The 20,500-nt window shown below is 51.9% G+C and overlaps 2 protein-coding genes across 2 annotated transcripts in view; one reads left to right on the forward strand and one right to left on the reverse strand.

Moving 5' to 3' along the window:
* Window positions 1–2,369: 2,369 nt before the first annotated feature.
* Window positions 2,370–16,231, reverse strand: UPRT (uracil phosphoribosyltransferase homolog). Its single transcript, XM_066581641.1, has 7 exons — window positions 15,936–16,231; window positions 13,706–13,748; window positions 11,685–11,754; window positions 9,543–9,605; window positions 6,785–6,946; window positions 4,153–4,251; window positions 2,370–2,840 (listed from the first exon to the last, which is right to left on the reverse strand). Exons 1-7 carry the CDS (start codon window positions 16,214–16,216, stop codon window positions 2,734–2,736), a joined length of 825 nt encoding a protein of 274 aa, XP_066437738.1. The 5' UTR covers window positions 16,217–16,231; the 3' UTR covers window positions 2,370–2,733.
* A 173-nt stretch (window positions 16,232–16,404) lies between these two features.
* Window positions 16,405–20,500, forward strand: part of ABCB7 (ATP binding cassette subfamily B member 7) — a 118,361-nt gene continuing 114,265 nt past the window's right edge. The window contains exon 1 of the mRNA XM_066581640.1: window positions 16,405–16,668. Within this exon, the coding sequence (XP_066437737.1) occupies window positions 16,423–16,668 (246 nt within the window). The 5' untranslated portion in view covers window positions 16,405–16,422. The remainder of the gene's footprint in view (window positions 16,669–20,500) is intronic.

Consider the following 20,500-nt stretch of genomic DNA (forward strand, 5'->3'; position numbering starts at 1 on the left):
AGTCAGATGTAGATCAGTGAGAATCAAATTTTGTAGTGAATTCCCACTAAGTATTGGTTCAGGTGAGTGAGAATATACTAGATTCCCACAAATTATTGGTTCAACGCGTTTGTCGTTTTAGGACTCATCAGGAACCTTATTCTAACGAAAAAAGTGTCTCATCCGCTAGATGTGCAGGATTACAAATGTGCTCATAACACCCTTGATGCAAAGAATACTGTGGGTGTCCTAATATAGGGGACCCTTGTGTCGAACGATGAGGCGTTTAGTGATATAATGTACGCCAAACGACCAGGGGGGACCCTAAGCTGCATAAATACTCTATTGGTCAGGATGCAGGATACTATAAGACTGCATAATAGAACCTGCATACAAAAATATCCCAAGTAATGTCTCTATGCCCGCAGTGCCAATATCTGCTAGCTGCTAGCGATAGACCAAAAAGAATACGATATTAGTATCCCAAATGGATGGTCCCAATTGAGGCCAAGGGAAAGCCCACACTCACTGATCTACAATGGAATCAGTGTGTCAAAAAATGTCCCAATCAATAAAAGACCAAGAGATAGAGTAAAGTAAGAAAAGCAGTATAGGACTGCATCTCCTGTCTTGATGGTAGACAGGAGGGAAATTAGTCGATTAAGACAACTTAGTTCAACTACTTAGTCGAGTTTTGTCGTTCATGGCGCTGTATACGGAGGCGATGGTGGGTGTCAAAGGCAATACACGCCATGAGACCAAATGCCCTTCAGCCAAGTCCCTGGAAATGGTTCCTACAAATACAGGGGTGTAACAATGGAGACACATGTCTCTGGATGGTGGACAATGAAACAGTTGGAGCGCTGGTGCCTATCAGATCCTCTCTACTGGTGGTCTGTTGCCCAGTCATCTTGTGTGCCCTAATGCATCCACTGGTGCTAACAGTTAGGTCAGAACGGCTCAGGTGGCAGGTAATTCGTCAATACGACCATCCAAATTCTCACATCCCAATAACGCGCCCCTCTCAGACTCTGGTAATGGGGCAAAATCTCTTCTCTGCGTCGTAGAGGCGTCTAGTGGTCAACAAGCTCCACACAAGCGAAAGAAGAGGTCACTACACACAAGAAGCCTCCAAGGGCCTCTTATAGGCGGGGGGACGACACCACTTTTAGGGCCTCCGGTGACAAGACCGTCCATCTAATCACCACAACTCATCATTTATATATCTGCCTGAGTTGAACCTACATGCCAAGTAATGCAGCAAAACAACAACTTCTTCTAGGGGTGGGATTTTATTATTTTTTTTTTTAATTAAAGTATTTTTTATTAAACTTTTTCACCTTTTGCATATTTTAAAACATTTTTTTTAACAAATCTTTGGTTTCCCCTCCCTCCCTCCCCCTCCCCCTCTCACCCACCCCCTTCCCCTCACCCCCCTCCCTCCCCCATCCCCCCTAAGATCTCTCTCTCAACGTTCTGTTCTTTGGGTAAACTGTCTCTGAATGAACACAGTGTTGTGTTGTAAACAATAATAACAGTTCTTGTAACGTATATTTGTTTTCTTCTTTGGTCTTCGTGTTGCTTATCTTCTTGCTGTTTTCTTTTATTGATTCAGGGTTAGATTTTTTGTTGCATTCGAGGGGGGGTCATATTTCTTTTGCCCGTTGCCCGGTCTCTCTCTCTCCAATCCCTCCTTTCTTAACTTTTCCCTATTACTCCTTACCACTTTATTTTATTGTATATCGAGTCTGTAATTTGTTCTACATTTCCCAATAAACTTTATATATATCCATTACATACGTTGTTATGTCTTAGTAAATCCCCGGTTTACTGGTGCCTCCCCACACGGCTCACCACTCCCTATGTATTTGATCCAACATTACTGCTCTGGGCGTGTATCCATCTCAGCCATATGTCCTGATATTTTTGACTGGTCTTACGCTTAGTGTAAATACTCCTTTCCCACGGTAAAATTTGGTTGACCTTATTTTTGAATTCTCCCAGCGTGGGTGGTTCTTCGTCCAACCAGCGCTGGGCTATTGTTTTTCTGGCTATATACAATAGTCTGGCTACCGCTAGTTTTTCATGATCATCTAATGTTAGATCCTGTATGTATCCCAGAATGCACACGTATGGTGTAAAGTCCATACGTATGCCAAATGCCGCGTTAATTGCATTTCGGGATTTTATTATTTAGTGATACATTCATATATACTAATGACTTATGAAAAATATAAAAATACACTTCAGTTATGTTGGATAATTTTCCAGTTCGCATGTCCTCTTGCCACCTCGCCATATGTAGGATGCTGATGGCTTTTCATAGCTCTTCAAGCAAGAGTCTGGAATTCAGTTGTGCTTTTACATGAAATAAGAAAGTCCACTAAGCATTAATCATATCACCAGATTTATTGTTCCATTTTTCTTTACATTAATACAAATAAATAGGATTTGATGCCCTTGAACTCCTCAGCGCACGGGTCGAAGCTGCTTTCGAATGGAATGTGCATTGGACACTCAAGAAGGTGTGTAAGCAATGAACATTAGGTAAAAACACCACTTGGGTTCGGTGGTTGATGGCCAAGCAGCTAGTTGGAATAAAAAGCTTGAAAAATCATCTACAGTAGAAAGATTGCATAATTTAGTGCCCCATCCAAGCAGTAAGGTGGCAAGGCACTAAAAGATAGCCAGGACACTGCAAGACCTCAAGGCAAGAGTCAGTCAACAATATCTCCCTCGGGAGGATCCATATGGTCAGTCTGTGCCAAAATACTTCTGTCCAAAGTGTGTGGGGGCAACGGGGTGGACCTCGGTGGTTAGAATGGTTATGTCTGGGAACTCCTGGATTATGGAGATGGCACCTGTGAAGAGAAAGAAAAAATACACAATATATAGTAGGATCACTGACATCTATATCCTGGAGGCCCTTCTACACAAACCGATGATCGGGCATGAACATGCCAATAATCAGTCAATGAAGCAAGTCTTTTATACAGGCCTAGGAATTCTCGCCAGCCAGCATATTACGGTGTAGAAAGGGGGATGTGCTGCCGACGAATGCCACTGTACTAATGATTATGGAAGTCCCCATACGGGTTCTCTGCCACCGTGAAAGGCAGGAAGCATGCGATTTGTTGATCTGCACTCATTAACGTAAAAGGGTCCTAAGGGTAGGTGTAGACATCTGAGTCAATCCACTTGCAGATTTTCACCACTCATTGCGTTGAAAATACGTTGTTTCCGCAGCGTGACTACTTTCGGCTACAGATCTTTTTTCTCGCTGTGAGCAAATGTAGTTGGTTATGGGTGGAACCCCATTCACATCGGGTTCTTTTAGACAGGCCGATTCTCGTTTGGTGCACAGCCGTATAGAAGGTCTCATTATAGACAACCCCTTTAATATGGAATTCAGCTGCCAGCAGCCACAATTTCACTGGCAGCAACCATTACAGAGAACAGGTAGTGTTACATTCAGCCACTGAGTAAAAGCCACTACTTATTAGCAGCTCTGGTACATTGTGACAGCCCCAATATGCAGTGCTCATATCAACAATACCCTTATTTCATGCTAGCTTTTCTATAGCAAAAGTGATGCAATCTGAATTTAGTGTCCCTGCTCAGTCAGTATTTTACAATAGGAGAAAGGGGTTGTCAAGCTGCAAAATACTGATGGCCTATCCTTAGGACAAGCCATCAATAGCAGACTGGTGGGTCTAATAACACCTGGGACTGGTGCCAATCAGCTGTTTGGCAGGTCAGTGCACTCCAGTACTGGGCTGATTTCTGCAGGAAGCAGACAGCTCTGTCCTCACTGCAGGGGTGAGGATTGGTATTACAGGCAACGTTCCCATTCACTTCAATGGGGGTTTGGCCTGCAATACCAGACCTGGCCACTGCAGTGAGAACAGAGCTGTCTGCTTCCTGCAAAAAATAGCTCAGTGCACAAGTACACCAGCCCAGCAAACAGCTAATTGGTGTGGTGGCAGACTCCTGGTGATAGGGTACCCTACAGATAAGGCCAACAGTAGTTCACTGGACAACCCCTTTAACATAAAGTGCAAAACACTTATTTAATACAGCTATATATCAGGCACTGAACAAGAACCCCCCCCCCCCCCAAAAAAAAACCAACAAAAAAACACACACGCACATACTAGGGCTGGGTAGACTCACCATGTGGAGTAGAGAAGAGACTGAGCAGTATGATACAAGCTGGTTGGACGCCATGTTCAATAAGAACTTTTACAGCTTCAATAACGGTGTTTCCAGTGCCTAGAATGAATGCCTGGAGATTACTTGGAATGGTAAGTAATGTTCTATACATTATTAAATATATAGCCCCCCCCCCCCCCAAAAAAAATGATCAGATGTGACTTTTTTACCTTAATATGTACAAGTCCTTCAAACTATAATCCTGCAATAGTAATGCACAAAGACCCCAGAGGCAGAAGCTAGTTTTCCCAATCTTAGGTTAAAATAAATTCCAAATCTGGTGATCAGAATAATCCCTGGATCAGCGACCCACCTCCAGTAATCGGTGATATAACATGTAATATTGTTACACTTAAGAAAGGCATTCAGGTCCCTCTTATACTGTTTTATCGAGTTCACCATCACCACGTCCTCAGGCAGAGAGTTCCATAGTCTCAATGCTCTTACAGTAAAGAACCCCCTTCTGTGTTGGTGTAGAAACCTTCTTTCCTCTAGACATAGAGGGCGCCCCCTTGTTACAGTCACAGTTCTGGGTATAATAGATGATGGGAGAGATCTCTGTATTGTCCTCTGATGTATTTATACATAGTTATTAGAGTGCCCCCTTGTTACAGTCCTGGGTATAAACAGGTGATGGGAGAGATCTTTGTATTGTCCCCTGATATATTTATACACAGTTATTAGAGCGTCCCCTTGTAACAGTCCTGGGTATAATAGATGATGGGAGAGATCTCTGTATTGTCCCATGATATATTTGTACATAGTTATTAGAGCGCACCCTTGTTACAGCCCTGGGTATAAACAGATGACGGGAGAGATCTCTGTATTGTCCCCTGATATATTTATACATAGTTATTAGAGCGCCCCCTTGTTACAGTCCTGGGTATAATAGATGATGGGAGAGATCTCTGTATTGTCCCCTGATATATTTATACATAGTTATTAGAGAGCCCCCTTGTTACAGTCCTGGGTATAAACAGATGACGGGAGAGGTCTCTGTATTGTCCCCTGATATATTTATACATAGTTATTAGAGCGCCCCCTTGTTACAGTTCTGGGTATAATAGATGATGGGAGAGATCTCTGTATGGTCCCCTGATATATTATACATAGTTATTAGAGCGCCCCCTTGTTACAGTCCTGGGTATAAACAGATGGTGGGAGAGATCTCTGTATTGTCCCCTGATGTATTTATACATAGTTATTAGAGCGCCCCCTTGTTACAGTCCTGGGTATAATAGATGATGGGAGAGATCTCTGTATTGTCCCCTGATGTATTTATACATAGTTATTAGAGCGCCCTCTTGTTACAGTCCTGGGTATAATAGATGATGGGAGAGATCTCTGTATTGTCCCCTGATATATTTATACATAGTTATACATTAGGTCGCCCTCAGCTGTCCTTTTTTCTAAACTAAATAACCCCAGTTTTGATCATCTTTCTGGATACTGCAGATACGCTGCTGGATACTCCTTCCATTTATTACTTTGGTTGCCAGCCTCTGAATCCGCTCCAAGTCTATTATGACTTTTATACTCCCGCGTCCACAACTGAACACCAATGACATGCCTACCTAGAGACGAGGATCGCGGTAGAGCTCGGTTTACATCACCTTCTATGCCACTCTTTATTCTTCATCCCATGATTGTATTTGCTGTAACAGCAGCTGCCTGACATTGGTTGCTGCAGTTTAACTTGCCGTATACAATAATGCCAAGGCTTATTCCAGGACCGTTTTACTTATTTTCTTATATATAAATGGTGAAATTTGTTTTCCCCTCCGAAGAGCATAACCTCATATGTATATGTAACCTATAGACATTCGAGAAGCCAATAATTGCTAAGGGCTCCATAGCATCATCCAAAGTTAATTCCTCTTGGTCAATGAGCAGAGAAGCTTCAGCTGTTTAAAGGGGTTTTCCAAGAAAATGCTATTGATGACCTAAATCCTTGGAATAGGTCATCGATGGCTGATTAAATTACACAAAAGAACTTTAGATACAAAAGTGGAGTTTGGAGATACAAAAGATTAGGACTCAACTAGTGCGGACCACTCGTCCCAAGACAGGCCTCCACACCGCTGGTCCTAGTTGGCCTTTAATGTTAACTAGAACTCGTCTGCTCTGTCAGCTAATCCCTGTGGTTGTCTATATGGAAAAGGAGAGCATCAAGAGAAAGCACAGGGGACGCCGGTACCTCTCTCCCAAGTACAGGGATTTTTGTAATTTGTTTCCTTATGATCAATAGTCGATTGGTTTGAGACCCAAGCAGTGGACCCGAGCCAATCATCTGATTGTGCGCCCGCTAACAGCACTGGTGTGGGAGATGAAGCCGATGCTCTGTCCCCTGTGTAGTGGCTGGCACTTGTAACTGCAGGCTGCAGTCTCCTTGAAGATAGGTCATCAATAGTATATTCCCCGGAAAACCCCTGTAACCTACACCGCTGACAGTCATGGACTGGGACCCAAACTTGTGCAAAAACTGAAAAGGTTGGCATTTACATATAAGAAATAATGTCCGAATTTAGTGATCTTTACTAAAAACACGACAACTACATAAAATGCGTCTTTCGTATTGACCGGCGGCACTCACTTAGTATTGGGTACATCAACAACACTTTCCGCCTATAAATGTCTGGTGGGAATTTAGCGTAGTAAACTTTGGCACGTTGCGTTTCTTCATCGCTCTGAATCAAGATCTTTCCAATTCGGATCGAGCGGCAGCAATCCCGTAGACCTTGTTCCATGGCCTCGCCTGAAGGAGGGAAGGGGCAGTAGTGAGTGGTAGCTTGCTCAAGAACTGTAGATGTGTTAGTCAAGCACAAGCGGTCTATAAGGTCTATGTACTACTAGTCCGACTAGAACTACGATTGACCTCTCAGTCGTTGCCGACTCTGGGTCACGCTACGGATTAACGCTCGCCATTGTCGAACGAGGATGTACTAATTACCAGGGGAATAGAAATTTCTCTGCCTTCACGACCAGAAGCAGGGATGAGTACAAGGTCTCTGAAGACGTAGTTTTATATAGCAGCGCTCAGTCTCACGAGGCTAGGGTAATGTTTGTGGCAAACACAAGTATCACACAACACTTTAATCAGTATTTAAAGGGCCCCTCCAGTGATTTTTTTTATTCGTTCATTATGCAGCCATCCCCCCAATATTATATAATTATATATATATATATATATATATATGTATATATATATATATATGTATATATATATATATATATATATATATATATACACACACATACACACACGCACACACGCACACGCACACACGGGCTAGTGTTACTTATTTCTCTATGTCTGAAACTCCTGGCCTTTTTCCTCCGCTGGTCATGTGGTCTCAGTTCTGACCAACTCAGATCTACTTGGATTTGTGTGTTCGTTTTCTCGTCAGTTTCTCAGTCTGTCTAATGCTATTACATAGGCATTGTCAGCAGGGAGAACATTCATTCCTGACAGTTATTGGTGATGGTCATACAGCTCCTGTCACACAGCCATGATAGAGGATATCACAGCTCATCCCTCTGACTGTATACTTATGGGCTGTAGCTTATTTAGAAGACCATAGGAGACAACGATAATTAATCCCCCCCATCCCCAGAAAGAAATGGTATAACTGTACTGATGCATCATGGGATAGAAGTGAAAGTGAAGCCAAAGTCTTTCAACCTCAAGATGGTGTCCGAAAGGGGTCTGCACTGCATAGAAGTCACTGGAATACACAGAGGGGACCTACAGAGTGAGGGGTGGGGATGGAAAAAAAATGTGTTTACACTGGGACGGCCATTTAAATATTTTTAGTGTTGAACTAAATTTTGGTGTTTATCCATTTTTAATGTTGTAGCCGTTTGATATTTTCATCTATGAATCGTTCCCTGGGGTAGCGATATCAGAGACGCACACGTCCTTCCTGTAGTGTCAGTACAGCACGGGGTGCACGCTTTATGGCTGCATGAAATGAATGAGAAAAATCACAAATTTTTCGTCTCCAGGAGTTGGCGTACAGCCACCCCACGGGGGGGATAAATACAGACCCTCATCTGTGTTTTAATGTTGCCATCTCCTGTAGCCCCCCGCAGCACAGAGTCTGCAATAACCTGCCTACCCTCTGATTATAACGAGAGGATTCTCACCTTATGTGTCTACAGCAAAGCTGACAAGTGACATACAGAAAACAGGAAATATTGTGACAGTCCTAGTGGCCAGTGTGAGAACTGCAAGTTTTTTTTGAACAGTCACGTAAAAAACGTATAATATGTAATTTTCTCAAAATATATTCCTTTTAACCCTTTCAGGACAGAGCGATAGACAGACAGCGCTTGGTCCCTGGCTTTAATCCAATCTGATAGCAGGGATTACAATGCGGTATTAAAGCCTCTGCTGCTGAAATCAAGCAGGAGCAGGTCAGGGCCTCGGCTGTTAGTCACAGCTGAGGACCTGGAGGAGAAGGGAGAAGTGGTTCAGCTATGCAACCCGGTGATCACATGACCGCCAGGCATCCTTGTTACAGCAGTGCAGCAGGGTCCTAGCAGACCCCTCATCAGCTCTCACCCCAGGGGGATGTTTTCCTCCGTAACTGGGGCTCCTATGGATGCTGCTCCCATGGATGCCCCAGCTACAGTGGAAAAGTGTGAAATTAAAAAAATATATATATACAATGTGAATGACCCCCAGATGTCTTACATGATGCAATGGGGGGGGGGGGGGGGGGGTCATAGATGGCAAAAAAAAACTCCAAAAAGAAGTAAAAACAAAAAAATATATATTATATAAATAAATGAGAAAAATGGCCGCTTGCCGACACCAACCAGTCGCTCCATGCGCATTGTAATCTGAAGCTATGCATATTAGATATCAAAACATCCGAAACAAAATGAGGGGCCGCGGTGCTCGGACGAGCGCTTCAGTCTCTACTTCGCCTGCTGAAATCACGTTTATCGGTTATATGGCCTCTTTACAGCTCAGTCCAATTCAAGTGAGTGAGATTGAGCTGCAATACCAAGCAGGGTGCCTACTATACAATGAAGAGTCCCCCATGGTCGGCTAGTGATGGCCTCACCAGAGGATAGGCCATCGATATAAGACCAGGATAACCCCGCATGATTCACCACCTACAACTACTGGATCTAGTGCCCCTCCTAGTAAGGCCCTATGCACACAGCAGTATCTTGCATCTGCAGGAGGAGGTCCAAACCATAGAAGAGGCGCCAACTTTCCATCGCACTCTCTCTGTAGGTTTCATTCGTGGTTTTGGCCACCATACTGTGGTATGAATGAGGCCTAAGTGGGTGCAGATTGCCCGCTCTCCTCCTCCACGGCATCCTATACAAGTACTTACCGCTTCTCATAATGCTCACTCCGCAGTTCCCTTTCTCAAACTTCACCCCCTCATACTTGTAACCTGAGAAACAAAGATTTGATGCACTTAACATTTTCTGACATCTTACAAAAGGACACAAAGTCTCAAGTTTACTTCGCCTACATTATTTCTGCCGGTACGGATTTTTAATGGAATTATACAACTAATGTAGAAGTTATCACAATGGATTTCAGCTTTAGGCACATGATAAAATTCATAGAAGTAGTTTTTCCTGAACTCCTGATAAGAGAGTTATCCTACCGAACTTGTAGGGAGGCAAATAGTGGAGCGCCCCTACGGGCGCATTCTGTCCACATTACGTATATGGATAGCATCAACTCCAATGATTTGCATTATGCTGGGTTCCCACGGGACGGTTTCACTGCGGAAATCTTGCGGTTTTGCCGCAGTGAAAAAAACACAAGATTTTCGCAGGATAAGCGCAGCTTCAAAGCCTGCGGCACTTAGCTGCAAGTTTTAGAGTGGCTTGGCCGCATGCTTTTCCGTTGCGGCCGGCTCTCCCACAAAGAAGAACGAGGCCGCAACGAGAAAAAAAAAAAAAAAGCATTGTCATGCTGCGTCCCGGGAATCTCCGCCGCGGCACCAGCTGATGCAGGCTTTGCTGCGACGGATTGTCCGCCCGGTGTGGATGAGATTTTTGACAAATCACATCCACATGGCTGGCTAATTCTGGGATTAGCCGCTGCAGGCGGATTTGCTGCAGCAAAATTCCACAGGGAAATTCCGCTGCAGCAAATCCGCCCTGTGTGAACCCCGCCTTAGGGTAATCAGATGAGCGGTTTTGTTTTTCACAGTTTGCATGAAAAAAATAAATAAATATCACATCATAACCTATTTTTCTCTGTATAACGGACTGAAATCACCCATTAAAGTCTGTGGAATTGCGTAAAAATGCAGCAAATATGCAGTTACACATGTAATCGCTGCATTTTTATGTCCGTTGGCAGGAGACAGAGGGTTAAAAAAAAAAAAGAAATAGTGACATCAATTGGGCCTTCTTGAGGGCTTTTTTGTGTGCGCTAAGAGCAGTGTATACAGATGCAAGATATGCATAAAAAATATACACATCCAGGCACCGTGTGACCGTGCCTTAGAGGGACCATCAGAATCTATCAGGACGTCCCAAAAGAGAACAAATCCCAAAATGGATACAGAGTCCGCGGAGGGCAGTACTGGGCAGAGGCGCCGCCGGCAACCGAAACTCCAGAAACTGCCAGAGAGTGAGGTTGGGGGGTAAATAGGTGGGCGACAGGACTGAGATCAGGCGCACCTTCTTTATCTAGTGAATACACCAAATACCGCGTTCCTCCCCTCCCACCCCCCGTCCGGCGAGCCCGCGCTCCTCCCATCCCACGCCCCGTCCGGCGAGCCCGCGCTCCTCCCATCCCACCCCCCGTCCGGCGAGCCCGCGCTCCTCCCCTCCCACCCCCCATTCGGCGAGCCCGCGCTCCTCCCCTCCCACCCCCCGTCCGGCGAGCCCGCGCTCCTCCCCTCCCACCCCCCGTCCGGCGAGCCCGCGCTCCTCCCCTCCCACCCCCCGTCCGGCGAGCCCGCGCTCCTCCCCTCCCACCCCCCGTCCGGCGAGCCCGCGCTCCTCCCCTCCCACCCCCCGTCCGGCGAGCCCGCGCTCCTCCCCTCCCACCCCCCGTCCGGCGAGCCCGCGCTCCTCCCCTCCCACCCCCCGTCCGGCGAGCCCGCGCTCCTCCCCTCCCACCCCCCGTCCGGCGAGCCCGCGCTCCTCCCCTCCCGGCGAGCCCACGCCCCTCCCCTCCACGCCCTCTCCGGCGAGCCCGCGCCCCTCCCCTCCACGCCCTGTCCGGCGAGCCCGCGCCCCTCCACGCCACGCCCTCTCCGGCGAGCCCGCGCCCCTCCACGCCACGCCCTCTCCGGCGAGCCCGCGCCCCTCCACGCCACGCCCTCTCCGGCGAGCCCGCGCCCCTCCCCTCCACGCCCTGTCCGGCGAGCCCGCGCCCCTCCCCTCCACGCCCTCTCCGGCGAGCCCGCGCCCCTCCCCTCCACGCCCTGTCCGGTGAGCTGGATCTTTTCTATATATACAGTTGATAAGTGACGGCTAATGAATATATGCCCCCACAATCTTACCAGTCGGAGTGGTGACCGTACATTCTGTATAAGGCAGCTGGTTCAGACCTTCCTCAACCACCAGCCGGATCTGCAGGGATAAAGCAATAATGAGATTTAGACCAGAACAACCGGCTCATGTTTTTCCACCGATTCCAAATTTTGGAGATATGAAACCAAACTTTATTCCTCCTTCAGATATGATGCTTCGACCTCATCGTTCTTTACCAAACATACTTCATAGAGACCCACGAGGTCGAATCATCATACGTCAAGGAGGAATAAAGTTTTGCTTCTCTCTTTTGCACCCGACGTGCCGTCGGAAGGACTTTCTTACTGGTACGGATCTGTGTCTCCACTTGGGACGTCCCACCTGTGCCGTTGACTAACTGATCTCTTGCGTGGAGATATGAAGATGCTACATCACATGGACAGAACACCGCTACACGAGCGAAGCTTCTATATCTGACTCGCTGAGTACCGTACGCTGGAGGATAAAGCCAGGGAATAGAAAGGGGAGCACCGAAAGGCCCTAAACTGATGATTAGTCACTCAGCTATAAAATGCCTTAACCCCTTAACGGCCACCAAAAGGTTTGCGTGAACTTTAGTCTATGAAAACTCAAAGTTCTGCAAGATGGTTCCCAAGTCCATTACAGGTGATTGTGCGTGTGTGCGTGCGTAACAAGCTGCAAACAGGAAATCCCATCAAAATCGGGTTGATGACAAGGAAGACAAATGGATTTGCATCTCCTGAAGTATCAGAGATCTGGACTTAGTTCCCCCACAGATTCAACCACTGCAGAAACTCATGTGTGGCCTGAGCATATGGGTATTGTTTGGGAGACATAAGTGTATTATTATAGCTCAGGTTCTCGGCACGCCGTGTTGGACGATTACTGAGCCGTTCTGTAATGATGCTGTCTATGGTGCTGAAATGCCCGATTCCAACTATTAGATATGTATTCCTTTGGTCATAATGAGAACAGAACTTGTTTTAAACTTCTTTGTTACTGCTGTTGCGGTTGACCATTTCCTCAGATGACAAGTAAGCATGCAGCACTGTATATGAGAGCGACAGCAGAGCAGCGTTCTACAACACATTCATTGTTCCATCAGGCCATTGCTTCCCAGGACTATTGACGTGGGAGTTTGGAGGACTCATTTCTAACTAATTAAAGGGGTTGTCAAGCTGCAAACTGTGGATGGCCTATTCTCAGGATTAGTCATCAATGGTAGATTGGCGGGGGTCTGTTGCCTGGGACCCCCTGACAATAAGCTGTGTTGCCAGAATGGTGCACTTGTATGCTGAACTGAATTCTGCAGAAAACAGACAGCTCCGTTCTTGCTGTAGTGGTCAGGTTTGCTATTGCAGGCCAAGTTCCTATTGAAAAGAATGTGAACTTTACCTGCAATACCAAACCTGACCACTGCAGTAAGGATCCTTCTAGACGAGCCGATTTTCGTTTGACCGAGTGAGTGATATCGTTAGCTCTCGTGCGGCCTGTTTATACAAGCAGAGGTATCGTTGGCACATTCAAACGAGAACCGTTCAGTCTTTCACATTCACTGTATTAGTGAATGAGCGGGACTGAATTAGCGCTATTTAAACCAAACAATAAGCACACGAGCCAACAATGGTTTTTATCTTTGCATAATATGAGCGGTGTACGAAAAGCGAACGATTATAGTTTATCTGTTGGCTGCTTTTAGACCAATTATCGTTCACTTTTGCTCGTTTGAATGATAATCGGTCAAAAAGCAGACCCAACCTAGCAGATGGCTGATCAGCAGGGGGTCCCAGGCAACAGTTCCCCGCTGATCTACCATTCATGACTTATCCTGAGGACAGGCCCTTTACTATAGGTCTTACAAGGAAGCTTCCCTCTAGCGGTCGTGATAGAGAAGTCCTGTTCGTTCACTTGTTGTATCTCATGACAAGTGTGAAGATCCCTGGACAACCCCAGACAGTCCCACATGACGCCCAACACCTCAAGGGTCGTCCTTTGGTGTTTGAGCGAATTAATGGCGTTTAATACTTACCAAGCGATCAGCAGAAAACACAAAATCTCCTCGACTTGTGGTCCTGTAAAAAAAAAAGAAGAACTTGTTACAAACGCTTGGCACAGTGTATCAGTCCCAGAGTGGAAAACAGTGTTGTATACACTCACATCTGTATTAGGGGGGCTTTTCGCCCACCAGATCATCCCAGGGATAATCGCTCCAATGCTTTTACACAGAAAAGGACATACTTAGTAAATGGAGTGGGCCGGGGATCGTTCCAGCCGCCCGCCTCCATTCACAGTAAACAGGCAGTTACTCCTAAATGACCGACTGCCTGTTAACACGGACCGATCCCTCATTCAGCTTTATGCACGCAGAAAAAGAACGAAGAACGAGATGCAAAAAATGTTTTCATTCGCGGATCAGTCAGGGTATGAATTTATACGGAACGCTAATCCTTCAGATTCTCGCGGGATGCCGGAGCCTAAATTAGTTATGGGTCATGTAGAAGGGCCCTTAGACTTCAGTGCGACGTTCCATCGGTCCTGCCACCCGTACACCCAGGATGCTCTCCTTGCGCCCCCTACGCCGGGCACATTGCAAAGTTATAGTAGGAGGTGATTGTCTTCTAGTAGGGGTGCACATAGTTTCATGTACATTTGTCATCGGACCACAGCTGCGGTGATTCACAGACAACCGGCGGACGTGTGACGTTACGACGGGTAACGGGCATTCCAGCAAGTGAGATTAATCAGATGTAATCAGAGACCATTTAAGCACCCAGTGTCACAGAAGACCCCACGGCGCAGACACCGGCACACCCGTCTGCTCTCAGCGCTAGCTTCACCGGCAGCAATGACTCCGATGAGTCCGAACCCAGAAGAGTTGTGTGGTCACACCTTCATTGCAGTCCAGGATGAGAAGCAAACGGCACCAACTTGTCAGTAGAGCCCAAACAGCAGACAGGAGGCACGCAGCAGCGTTTAAAGAACCCTTGCACAAGCTGATGAGCAGAAAGGCGCGTTCCTTCACCCAATCACCCTATGTGAGGGCGCCAGCAATCAGTCGGTTGTCAGATGAGCGAAGCATTTATGCTTCATCACGGTCAACAGCTTACCAAGCTGCCATCAACAATAATGAAAGGGTGAGGGGGATGAAGGCCCGTATTACCAGTCGCTCATACTTCATACACGATGCATCGCCTGACCCAGGCCCTTTAAATAAATGCTGATGTCATCACTTGACCTGGAATCTGACCCGGTCATGTGTAGCCGGCTGCAGGGTCCTCGCGCCCTCTGTTGGTCATTACTGGATGTTTACCCTTCGTGTTTTCTATACGCAGTGCGGTTCTATACGTAGTAGTGTCTGCAGCTTATATGTAGCACAATCTAGTTTAACCCCATCCTTTACTTGTACGATCCCTGGAATCAACGGTGCGAAAAAGAAGAAACAAGAGCACCTCTGCCCGGCCCCCCGCTATAAGTGAGGTAGGGCGCCCCCGTCCGCCACACATGTAGCAGAAGGACAAGCCGGCGGCGCAGCAGAGCGGCTCAAATGATCAAGTGGTAACATTTCTTGATCAGTTCCATAAGCTCCTTCTCCCCCCCCCCCCCTACCCTCTCCCTGGCATGGGGGTGGAGGGAAGGGGCACTGAGCGCACCTAGCTGCTGCCATCTAATGCCCACATGATACGAGCGCACTGCAGGGTTGCATCTGACAGCTCTGGAGCCGCCGGTGACTCGTCATATATAGCGGCGGTTGTACAGCGCATCTCACGCACGCAGTCATCCGCCAGACACCTGGGGTTTTGCGTATATACGCGCCCGCGGACAGCAACGGGCTCTCTCACGTATATTCGAGCAAAACACAACTATTTTTTGCACGCGTGGATTATACACTTCCGACACGCTAATGTGATCACAGCGGCGTAGAGCGACGTAATGGATTACCTGCGAGTTACCGCGTATCACACCGGCGGGCAGCAGGCGCGTAATACGGGGTAATCATACAGCCGCGTGAGCCAGCCTAAAGGAGGAGCACGCGACTAGTGGAAACACCCGGTTAGGGGGCAGTAAGCGGGCGCTGGCAGAGGCGAGCGGGCAGCAGAGTTGGCGCTGGACAGACGCAAGGGGCCGGCACAAGGAATTGCAGGTTCTGCGGCTCAGCTCCACAGGAGCAGTCACCTGGTTGATGTAAACAACAGTGTTAGGGCGCCCCTAGCGCTGGCCGCAGGTACTGCACCAGTGTGACCACCCGGCAGCGCCCTCACCTGTCCCGGATGATGGTCTGCAGCTCGCGGATCTGGTCGTTCATGGGCAGCAGCTTGAGTTGAGGTCCCACCAGCTGCTGCAGATCCTCCCGCACATCCAGGTCCGGGCTGCCGCTGCCCTCGCTTTCTTTGTCCGCCTCATTGCTGCTCCCGCTGCCGTCCACGAAGCGTATGTGTCGGTGCGAGCCTTCCTGCTGCTCCCCCGGCATGTCTTCCATACACCTGGCAGCGTGCTCCGCCGCAGACACAAAGCGCTTCTCGCGGGACTTCCCTGCCTGCATGCCGGTTGGCCGTCACTACTGTCAATCATACTCTTAGCCCGCCCCCGCACGTCACTCATAAGGTTCTCGGATAAATTATTCAGTGAAAGGCACGCGGGCGGCTCATTGCGAAAGTTTGAATCTAAAGTCTGAGTTGAACGTCCCGCTATAATGTGAGCGGCCGGCTCCGTATAACTGCCGCACACCAGGCAACGCAATGACAGTTCATGGTAACCAATGCCAGCGTGTGCCCGGCTTCCTGTCACACGCGTGCTCTCTTGCCACAGTCAGACTTTGCTCTATGGTCCTGGAGGACTGAGAGTCTTGCTGCAGACCCCGTGACCCCGGACATGGCGCTGCTCATGGCGCTCAGTGTGCCCCGCAGGAGAGCGGTGTTACTATGGCAGCTGCGGAGGACGCTCGGCTCCTGGTGTGTAGAGGAGCGGCGGCTGAGGACCAGCAGGGGGCGGCAGGTATGGAGTATAAGGGGAGTTATATAAGAGGTGTAGTGAGGGTGAGGAGGGCAGCAGACCGTGCAGTGCGGCAGGTCACCCCGATGGGCATCCGGAAGAAGGAGACCAGTTAGGGGACCTTCCCGGCTCCAATCACAGCCCTCCCCGGATCACCGGCCGTCCTGGGTGATCAGTGATAGAACATGTGACATTGTATCACACAGGACTCTCTGCAATATTACTGAGCCCCCCATCACCACGTCCTCAGGCAGAGCGTTCCACAGTCTCACTGCTCTTACAGTAAAGAACCCCCTTCTATGTTGTGTAGAAACCTTCTTCTTTCCTCACAAGTCATAGACCCCCAGAGGGTCACGTGTAGCCACTGGGACCGCTGTGGAGGGGGGGAGGGTTACGTGTAGCCACTGGGACCGCCGTGGAGGGGGGGAGGGTCACGTGTAGCCACTGGGACCGCCGTGGAGGGGGGGAGGGTCACGTGTAGCCACTGGGACCGCCGTGGAGGGGGGGAGGGTCACGTGTAGCCACTGGGACCGCCGTGGAGGGGGGGAGGGTCACGTGTAGCCACTGGGACCGCCGTGGAGGGGGGGAGGGTCACGTGTAGCCACTGGGACCGCCGTGGAGGGGGGGAGGGTCACGTGTAGCCACTGGGACCGCCGTGGAGGGGGGGAGGGTCACGTGTAGCCACTGGGACCGCCGTGGAGGGGGGGAGGGTCACGTGTAGCCACTGGGACCGCCGTGGAGGGGGGGAGGGTCACGTGTAGCCACTGGGACCGCCGTGGAGGGGGGGAGGGTCACGTGTAGCCACTGGGACCGCTGTGGAGGGGGGGAGGGTCACGTGTAGCCACTGGGACCGCCGTGGAGGGGGGGAGGGTCACGTGTAGCCACTGGGACCGCTGTGGAGGGGGGGAGGGTCACGTGTAGCCACTGGGACCGCTGTGGAGGGGGGGAGGGTCACGTGTAGCCACTGGGACCGCTGTGGAGGGGGGGAGGGTCACGTGTAGCCACTGGGACCGCTGTGGAGGGGGGGAGGGTCACGTGTAGCCACTGGGACCGCTGAGGATGGGGGGGGAGGGTCACGTGTAGCCACTGGGACCGCTGAGGATGGGGGGGGAGGGTCACGTGTAGCCACTGGGACCGCTGAGGATGGGGGGGGAGGGTCACGTGTAGCCACTGGGACCGCTGAGGATGGGGGGGGAGGGTCACGTGTAGCCACTGGGACCGCTGAGGATGGGGGGGGAGGGTCACGTGTAGCCACTGGGACAGCTGAGGATGGGGGGGGAGGGTCACGTGTAGCCACTGGGACCGCTGAGGATGGGGGGGGAGGGTCACGTGTAGCCACTGGGACCGCTGAGGATGGGGGGGAGGGTCACGTGTAGCCACTGGGACCGCTGAGGATGGGGGGGGAGGGTCACGTGTAGCCACTGGGACCGCTGAGGATGGGGGGGGAGGGTCACGTGTAGCCACTGGGACCGCTGAGGATGGGGGGGAGGGTGACGTGTAGCCACTGGGACCGCCGAGGATGGGGGGGAGGGTCTCGTGTAGCCGCTGGGACCGCCGTGGAGGGGGGGAGGGTGAGGTGTAGCCGCTGGGACCGCCGTGGAGGGGGGGAGGGTGACGTGTAGCCGCTGGGACGGCCGTGGAGGGGGGGGGGGAGGGTCACGTGTAGCCGCTGGGACGGCCGTGGAGGGGGGGGGGAGGGTCACGTGTAGCCGCTGGGACGGCCGTGGAGGGGGGGGGGGAGGGTCACGTGTAGCCGCTGGGACGGCCGTGGAGGGGGGGGGAGGGTCACGTGTAGCCGCTGGGACGGCCGTGGAGGGGGGGGGGGGAGGGTCACGTGTAGCCGCTGGGACGGCCGTGGAGGGGGGGGGGGAGGGTCACGTGTAGCCGCTGGGACGGCCGTGGAGGGGGGGGGGGGAGGGTCACGTGTAGCCGCTGGGACGGCCGTGGAGGGGGGGGGGGGAGGGTCACGTGTAGCCGCTGGGACGGCCGTGGAGGGGGGGGGAGGGTCACGTGTAGCCGCTGGGACGGCCGTGGAGGGGGGGGGGGGAGGGTCACGTGTAGCCGCTGGGACGGCCGTGGAGGGGGGGGGAGGGTCACGTGTAGCCGCTGGGACGGCCGTGGAGGGGGGGGGGGAGGGTCACGTGTAGCCGCTGGGACGGCCGTGGAGGGGGGGGGGAGGGTCACGTGTAGCCGCTGGGACGGCCGTGGAGGGGGGGGGAGGGTCACGTGTAGCCGCTGGGACGGCCGTGGAGGGGGGGGGGAGGGTCACGTGTAGCCGCTGGGACGGCCGTGGAGGGGGGGGGGAGGGTCACGTGTAGCCGCTGGGACGGCCGTGGAGGGGGGGGGGGGAGGGTCACGTGTAGCCGCTGGGACGGCCGTGGAGGGGGGGGGGGGAGGGTCACGTGTAGCCGCTGGGACGGCCGTGGAGGGGGGGGGAGGGTCACGTGTAGCCGCTGGGACGGCCGTGGATGGGGGGGGGAGGGTCACGTGTAGCCGCTGGGACGGCCGTGGAGGGTCACGTGTAGCCGCTGGGACGGCCGTGGAGGGTCACGTGTAGCCGCTGGGACGGCCGTGGAGGGTCACGTGTAGCCGCTGGGACGGCCGTGGAGGGTCACGTGTAGCCGCTGGGACGGCCGTGGAGGGTCACGTGTAGCCGCTGGGACGGCCGTGGAGGGTCACGTGTAGCCGCTGGGACGGCCGTGGAGGGTCACGTGTAGCCGCTGGGACGGCCGTGGAGGGTCACGTGTAGCCGCTGGGACGGCCGTGGAGGGTCACGTGTAGCCGCTGGGACGGCCGTGGAGGGTCACGTGTAGCCGCTGGGACGGCCGTGGAGGGTCACGTGTAGCCGCTGGGACGGCCGTGGAGGGTCTCGTGTAGCCGCTGGGACGGCCGCGGAGGGGGGGAGGGAGGGTCAGGTATAGCCGCTGGGACCGCTGTGGGGGGGGGGGGGCGGGGAGGGTCAGGTATAGCCCCTGGGACCGCTGTGGGGGGGGTGTCAGGTATAGCCACTGGGACCGCTGTGGGGGGAGGGGGGGTCAGGTATAGCCACTGGGACCGCTGTGGGGGGGGTCAGGTATAGCCACTGGGACCGCTGGGGGGGGGTCAGGTATAGCCACTGGGACCGCTGTGGGGGGGGGTCAGGTATAGCCACTGGGACCGCTGTGGGGGGGGGGGGGTCAGGTATAGCCACTGGGACCGCTGTGGGGGGGGGGGGGGTCAGGTATAGCCACTGGGACCGCTGTGGGGGGGGGGGGGGTCAGGTATAGCCACTGGGACCGCTGTGGGGGGGGGGGGTCAGATATAGCCACTGGGACCGCTGTGGGGGGGGTGGGGGGTGTCAGGTATAGCCACTGGGACCGCTGTGGGGGGGGGGGGAGGTCAGGTATAGCCACTGGGGGGGGGGGGAGGTCAGGTATAGCCACTGGGGGGGGGGGAGGTCAGGTATAGCCACTGGGGGGGGGGAGGGTCAGGTATAGCCACTGGGACCGCTGGGGGTGGGGGGCGAGGGTCAGATATAGCCACTGGCACCGCCGTGGAGGGTCACGTGTAGCCAGTGGGACCGCCGTGGAGGGTCACGTGTAGCCAGTGGGACCGCCGTGGAGGGTCACGTGTAGCCAGTGGGACCGCCGTGGAGGGTCACGTGTAGCCAGTGGGACCGCCGTGGAGAGGGTCACGTGTAGCCAGTGGGACCGCCGTGGAGAGGGGGAGGGTCACGTGTAGCCAGTGGGACCGCCGTGGAGTGGGGGAGGGTCACGTGTAGCCACTGGGACTGTCGCTGAGGGGGTCACGTGTAGCCACTGGGACCGCTGTCGGGAGGAGGGTCAGGTATAGCCAC

Source organism: Eleutherodactylus coqui, chromosome 10 (genome assembly GCF_035609145.1).
Source record: "Eleutherodactylus coqui strain aEleCoq1 chromosome 10, aEleCoq1.hap1, whole genome shotgun sequence".
Taxonomy (NCBI): domain Eukaryota; kingdom Metazoa; phylum Chordata; class Amphibia; order Anura; family Eleutherodactylidae; genus Eleutherodactylus; species Eleutherodactylus coqui.